Source organism: Eptatretus burgeri, chromosome 1, assembly GCF_056783735.1.
Source record: "Eptatretus burgeri isolate ZD-2024b chromosome 1, Ebu_testis_v1, whole genome shotgun sequence".
NCBI lineage: Eukaryota > Metazoa > Chordata > Myxini > Myxiniformes > Myxinidae > Eptatretus > Eptatretus burgeri.
In genome coordinates, this window is record NC_140961.1 from 122,654,701 (window position 1) to 122,662,200 (window position 7,500).

A 7,500-nucleotide genomic window follows, 5' to 3' on the forward strand; every position below is an offset into this window, starting at 1 on the left:
GAGAGAGAGAGAGAGAAAGAGAGAAAGAGAGAAAGAGAGAGAGAGAGAGAGAGAGAGAGAGAGAGAGAGAGAGAAAGAGAGAAAGAGAGAAAGAGAGAAAGAGAGAAAGAGAGAAAGAGAGAAAGAGAGAAAGAGAGAAAGAGAGAAAGAGAGAAAGAGAGAAAGAGAGAAAGAGAGAAAGAGAGAAAGAGAGCTGAACACTGAATTTAGAAAATATGAGGTTTCCAGTGGGAAGGGTTATTGGGGGTTATAAAGACGTTTGGACACAATTGGGGAAGACAAGAGATGGTGGTGTACTACTTGCTTGAAGCCCTGGAAGAAAGTGTGAGGCAGAACATCCTCTAGAGTCTAGAAGGTGATTCCACAGACAGGAGAGATGAGGAATAAATGAGTTGAGGTATGCAGTCAGCCTGTATTTTGGAATATTAACCGGGAGGGAGTTCCTGGAAGAACGTGTGCATCCTGGAGTTATTGTGGAGAGTCAGAGGACTGGGTGAGCAGAGGAAGCAATGTTTGAACAAGACGTGGTCGAAAAAGGACACCCATTGTTTGTTATTGCAGTGACAACCTCATCATCACCCATCCCATATACAACAAGAGCGAGAAATGCTTTGCATTACATGTCCCCTTGGGGTCCCAATGAATGTTCGTTAAGATGGGCAGTTTATAATGGTGTGAAAATAATAAAAAAAGTTAAAAAGACAAAAAAAAAAAATCTCATAGCCCCGTTGTTTTAGTAATTTTGATGTACGGAGTTAAAGGGCGAGCCCATATTTATGTACATCTAAAATGGCTGCCAGTCTACCAGTCCGCTGTCTTTGATGAGATCACAAAATAAAGTGAGGTGCATGTGTATGCCATCACGTGTTGTCCTCATGCCAAGTTTGAACAAAATCAGACCATGCATGTCTGAGAAATGGTCGGGGACACATTTAAGTAACTAAGTGGCCACCAGTCTGCTATCTTGGATCTGATCTCGAAACAAAATAATGTGTCTATGTAAGCCTTCATTCATTATCTGGGTGCTGAGATGGAAGAACATCAGTAAATGCATGTTCGAGAAATGATTGAGGACGTGTTCAACACCGAGTGTTTTTTAACAGCTAAAATGGCCGCCGGTCTACCAGTCAGCCATCTTTAATCAGAGCGCAAAATACAGTTTGGTGCAAGTGTAAGCCACTGTGTACTGTGCTCGTGAGAAGTTTGAACAATATCGGACCATTTATTTCAGATAAATGGTTGGGGACACTTTTAAGTAACAAAACGGCTGTCAGTCGGCCATCTTGGATCTGATCTCGGAAAAAAATGACGTGCTTATGTTAGCTTTCACTCGTTATCAGTGGGCCAAGCTTGAATAACGTTGGTGAATGTATGTACTGAGAAATTGTTGAGGACATGTTCAACATTGGATTTTTTTTTTTACAGCTGCAATGCCCGCCAGTCAACCATCTTGGATCTGATGTCGAAACAAAATGGCATGCTGATTTATACCATCATGTGCTGTCTTTCTGCCAAGTGTGAATAAAATTGGTCTATACATGTCCGAGTTATGGTTGCGGACAAACACACGCATGCACGCACGGACATGAAAATCGAGACCAAATCCATAAGCCCACGTTTCAGACTAAGTCCAACAGGAGCTAATAACCCAATGTACATACATGAAGCAAACACATGTGTACAGCTTATGTGCAAATTTAATACATCGCGGTTATATACCTGGGATCATTCCAATTGTACTGGGCCATGGAAAAAACAACCAGGCCGAAGGCCTGAGGCCTGCCAATCTTTGCTGCTTCATGCAATGGGGGCGCATGGTTTTATTGGGGTAGAATTAGTCCAGCTGTCTGGCCAATGGGTGGAAAGCAGTGGGGTGAAGTCAGGGCAGCTGAACACTGACCATGTATAATATGTGATATTTTTTAAGTCTTAAAAGGGCATAACTCTGTGAAAAATGGACGAAACACCCTGAAATTCGATTTTTTTTCTGTAAGTTATCAAAATAAAGCCAGCTACGAAGTTTCATTTGAATAAGTTCGAGGGTATGGGGAAAAAGTCTGAAAAACCACTGGTGGGATGCATGTATGGTTGGACAGACAGTCAGATGGAGAGAAAACCTTTAGTCCCCTGCAGTGAAACTGGTAGTGGACTAATAAAACTGATGAAAAAAGCAAGTAATTTAACATGATAATTGCCACCAATGCCACTTTTAGTTCACCTGGAACGTAGCTCCAGGGAACTTTAAGGGATGGCGCGTCAGCCGTCCGTCCGTCCATCCACAAATACTTGCAACTTCTTCTCTGAAACTACACGTTCGATTTTGATGAAACTTTACCACTACCTTCATCACCCATGGTGTACCAAAGTTTGTTCACACCATTAAAAAAAATTGGGGTCGAATGGCAACTACAGGGGGAGGGGGAGTTGCCCCCAAAATAGGTATTTCCTTCCTTCTCAGAAACAACACCCACAATTCCGATGAAACCACCACAACTTTCATCACCTGTTATGTACCAAAGTTTGTTCACACTCTTTAAAAAATTGGGGTCGAAGAGGATTTACAGAGGGGTCTGGGGGGGGGGGGTTGCCCACTAAAATAGGTATTTGCCATAATATTGGTTCATTGGTACATTTTGCTGATTCCATGCGACGTTAACTTCCTCCTCAGTATCATTTTTCTACTAGGTGAGCGCCCAGTTGTTTTGCCCCTGTTTTTGAGAAGTATTATTGAGTAACGTAGAGTGTGACTGAATGCTGGCCTTCCATGTGGTTCCATGTACTTTCCTTACCTTCAGCCTTGCAGAATGGCATGTAGTGGTGTGCCACAAAGGATCCACCTCAATGGGAGACATTGAGGCACATTGCTTCACTAACTAGAGAGTTCATGGAACACCTCACCTCATGCAGTCTTGAGAGAAAAGGAGATGGAAAGTGTCTTTTAAACGAGCTTATTGTGTTTCCATGCACGATCGATATTTCCAAAGAGCCGACATTGTATTTGAATCTCGATATTCCCCAAAGCTGAAAGAGCGAGCAGCAAATTGGGTCGTTCAAGATGTCGTAAAATGGTGTAATGATTTGTTCAGGTACTGCTAAACGGCAAGTTTTTGAAAGTGCTAAGAAGGCTATTTGTGTTCTTCCGTGTTCAAGTATATAATTCAATTTAAATAAGGTAAAAAAAAATTAAAGGTTGTCCAAAAAAAAAAACATTCAGAAGTTGGATACAACTAGCAAGGGGATAAACAAATGTGTGTGAGAGAGAGAGAGAGAAAGAGAAAGAGAAAGAGAAAGAGAAAGAGAAAGAGAGAGAAAGAGAGAGAAAGAGAGAGAAAGAGAGAGAAAGAGAGAGAAAGAGAGAGAAAGAGAGAGAGAAAGAGAAAGAGAGAGAGAGAGAGAGAGAAGAGAGAGAGAGAAGAGAGAGAAAGAGAGAGAAAGAGAGAGAAAGAGAGAAGAGAGAGAGAGAGAAAGAGAGAGAAAGAGAGAGAAAGAGAGAGAAAGAGAGAGAAAGAGAGAGAAAGAGAGAGAGAGAGAGAGAGAGAGAGAGAGAGAGAGAGAGAGAGAGAGAGAGAGAGAGAGAGAGAGAGAGAGAGAGAGAGAGAGAGAGAGAGAGAGAGAGAGAGAGAGAGAGAGAGAGAGAGAGAGAGAGAGAGAGAGAGAGAGAGAGAGAGAGAGAGAGAGAGAGAGAGAGAGAGAGAGAGAGAGAGAGAGAGAGAGAGAGAGAGAGAGAGAGAGAGAGAGAGAGAGAGAGAGAGAGAGAGAGAGAGAGAGAGAGAGAGAGAGAGAGAGAGAGAGAGAGAGAGAGAGAGAGAGAGAGAGAGAGAGAGAGAGAGAGAGAGAGAGAGAACTGAACACTGAATTTAGAAAATATGAGGTTTCCAGTGGGAAGGGTTATTGGGGGTGCAACATCGGGTGCACGTTTGTACATCGGCACTGTTGATGCGTTGTCTTTTACACCAACTTATTTAACACGTTACATTCGTTCTTCATGCCTGTTGTTTGTGTCCTTCATGACGTCCCTAAAAACAGTACTGTTTGGAATGGTTTTCAATTCTGTTTCACCACCAGAAGGCAGACAGAGTGAAAAAAAAAATACCTTACTCCTCTCTGCTCTTGCATGCTCAGGATGAGACTGTACAATCTTCCAGGTTCAGAGCAAACGTACTGCTAAACTGCACGTTCGTGTTCCGATTCGTGTTCTCCAGTGTTCAAAATATGACATTCAATTGAAATTAAGTTGTTCCTCGATCATAAACTGATGTCTGCGGACAGACAGACCAAGTGAACCAATTACTTAACTCCGCTTTTCGCTTCGTGCGTGCGGAGTAAAACGTGTGATTTACATTTCCTTAACTACTGGAAAAGCCCGAGCAAATACATTACTGAACTGAAAACCACAACAGCAGTTCTGGAGAGCACTGTCACCTTCAAAACCTTGTTTTCTTGTACTAATAGAAACATAACAATAATAACTGAGAAGAAGAAAAGAGAGTTCTTTTATTTATCATTCCTTTGTTTTGGTTTTGTCATCTTTACATTTTGGTGAATAACCAAAAAGGTGTATGAGCATGGAGAACCGTTAGCTCGGCTTTCACCTTTACATATTGTGTCAAGTGTGGCCTCCTATATTGTGCTTGTTGTGAAGAGAAGTGTAATGGCTCTGAAGATATGAAACCATATTAAGATGAATAAAAATAACTCACCTCTCCAACTGCTCCGTCACCATTACACACATGATTATATGCTAAATACACCACCACCGATCCCCTCCATCCTCCCCACCCATGTATACATATATACTCGTAGCTGGCCTGTTGCAGCATTTCTTTCCTTTTTTGTTGTTGCAGCTCAACAATATTGATACCTCCGCCACCAAAAGTGAAAGACGTTATGTTTTCACCCCTTTCTGTCTGTTTGTCTGTTTTTTCTGTTTGTCTATGTACAAGATATCTCAAAAACGTGAAGACGGATCCGGATGAAATTTTGTGGACAGGTTCGGTGTGTGACAATGACGGACTGATTAGATTTTGGTGAAGATCTGGATCCGGATCCGACTACTAGAATTTTTAAGTCATTCTTCACCATTGAGAGATAGGGCCAAAAACGATATGTAGCACGATATCTCAAAAAGTTGTGAATGGATTCGGAAGAAACTTGGTGGACAAGTTAGGTGTGTCACAAGAACGAATTGTTTCGATTTTGGTGAAAATCCAGATCCGGATCTGTATACGATAATTATTTAATTTTTTGAGTGATTCTTCACCATTGAGAGAAAGGACCAAAAACGATATAGTACTGTGTAGCATGATATTTCAAAAATGTATCGGGTCCGATATGTTCTCGTGGATCAGGTATTACGTGGCGGATGTATGCGCTCTACCGAGTGGCCTTCGAGTTTTTATTTATTTGCCTCCAACTTTAAGTTTTATTTCTTCCATTTCCTCCTCCTTCATTCCCATCCACTTCTCAAGTATGAGTCCACTGTTTGGGGACTGAGAAACGTGTGCCATGCCACCTATTAATGCACCAGCAGCAGATGCGTCTGCTCCACACCATCCTGTCTGTAATCCCCACAAGCATATCTGGAGAGACAGTCAGACAATTACACATTAAAAAGTATAAGCTCTTTCAATTGACAAAAGCCGATGTTTCTACTCGCTCACTACAGCTCCCTATAGTATATGTCATACTGCAGTGTTATAGATACAATAATATTGTACTCTCGACCTCTTTAGCCAGATAATGCTCACTGAGTGACCTGGCACAAAAGGTGGAAAATACAACGTTGTTGTACCTGTAACACTGCGGTCTGACCTATATTGTATGGGCGTGAGGACGGCAGTCAGTGAGTAGCAGGATCTGCTTCGACGTGCCGCACAAAGCCGAAGAGTTTGGTGAAAGCAATTCTGCAATGATCTTGGAAGTTTTGTCTCATGTTGTGCAGTTTCTCTCAACTCAGTACATTTTTGTGGCACTTTTGACAGATTCACTGTGAATTGGACACTTTTATTTATCATTCCTTTGTTTTTTCCATTCCATTCCTCTGTGACTTGGCCACCTCTGATGTGCCTCACGTTTTGTGCTGTTTCTGTTTCTGCACTCATCACAGCTTGTTACGTTTTAAACAGTTTTTCCCAATTTTTTTGTACATCGGCAGTTTGTGTTTCATAATCGATCTTCTTCTTCACTAAGAAAGATTGCATTTTATTTGATCTATATACACTAGATCAATTTCCTACATTTGGTCACAGCATCACGAGGCAGTGCTCAGTAGGAGCACCTACCAAACCCTCTGGATTTCAGTGTATTTGCAGCTGGGGCTTGAAACAGGAGAAGGCACCTCTTCAGTCCAGGCCCAACAGTGAACAACTCTATTTTAAGTGGCTATAACAGCTCCATTCCCCCCACCACCCCCCGTTGATTCTCCAAGTCTGATGAGCACCAGAAGAAGTCTCGTGGCAGAAAGTGCAGGTTCGGTCAACTGCAGGTAGTATCTGTAGTCGCTCTTAGCAGGAAGTCATTATATTGGAGATGAACAGCCTGGGACAACTACCATGCATCCCGTTACTGTGAACAATACAGTTGCCTCTACCTCATATTGTTGAGCTTGGGCTCGAGGTGCAATTTCCACTTGGCTTCCATGGGTGTATGAATTGAAGCTTCGTTTATTAGGACAGTCTGTCTTTTATTAGAGCTCACTTCCTGGAATGCATGGTTGAGATTTCTAAGTTCAGATGTTTAACAGCTGTAATCACAATTGCCTTTCACACAACCTAGCCTGGTGTCTTGTCTTGTCCTCAACATGGTGTCAAGTATCGCGTTTCACATCGGGAGATCTTGTGGTTGGCAAAAAAGAAAGGAATTGGCTGAAACTCGACGTTTGATGGTTATGTTGTGATTTATGGATGTTTCAATTTAACCCGAGAGTTGAGATTTGTGGTGACACTCGTAATCTATTGGTCATACATAGATCATCCTTTTTTGTTTTCTTTCTACATCTCACATCCCCTTATCAATTTCGCTCCCCCAAACGCAAGGATCATTAAATGAGGGAAATAAACTGAAAACCACCATTAGGTTTTCTATTTTTATTTTTGGAATTTTGTAATTCTATGCAAACACAAGTTGTTTTTATGCCCGACAAAGTCTAGTTTGTAAATTGTACTTTGTCAGATTACCATATTATATCAGTAATCCTGCATTGGCAGTACCTGACTTCTGGTTGCATCATTTATTCAGGCATGACTACGCTGCTGATGCAATGTTTCCTGAGGCCTGTTTAAAATTTTGAGGAAGAATCAGCTTATGGTATGGGTACACAACAGCCTACCCTTTTTGAAATGCACAGTGGGATCTTCAATGCTCACCAACAAATTATTATTGCGTGCAGGACAAACGGCTTAGCTCCCTGCCGAAGGACAAGCATGCTCATTGGTGCAACAGCTGGTGTGCAAAGACATCAGGATGGCAGTTTGCAGTTGGCCAGATATCGAACTTGTGCTG

General features: G+C 41.9%; 1 protein-coding gene and 1 pseudogene across 1 annotated transcript in view; one reads left to right on the forward strand and one right to left on the reverse strand.

Annotated features, from left to right (window-relative positions):
* LOC147035311 (huntingtin-interacting protein 1-related protein-like) overlaps positions 1-7,500 on the reverse strand; it is a 993,771-nt pseudogene that overhangs the window by 543,632 nt on the left and 442,639 nt on the right.
* The window catches only part of LOC147035315 (uncharacterized), a 270,416-nt gene that overhangs the window by 87,691 nt on the left and 175,225 nt on the right, over positions 1-7,500 (forward strand). The window contains exon 2 of the mRNA XM_085896724.1: positions 7,388-7,500. This exon is cut by the window's right edge and continues 12 nt beyond it. Coding sequence (XP_085752850.1) covers positions 7,388-7,500 — 113 coding nt within the window. The remainder of the gene's footprint in view (positions 1-7,387) is intronic.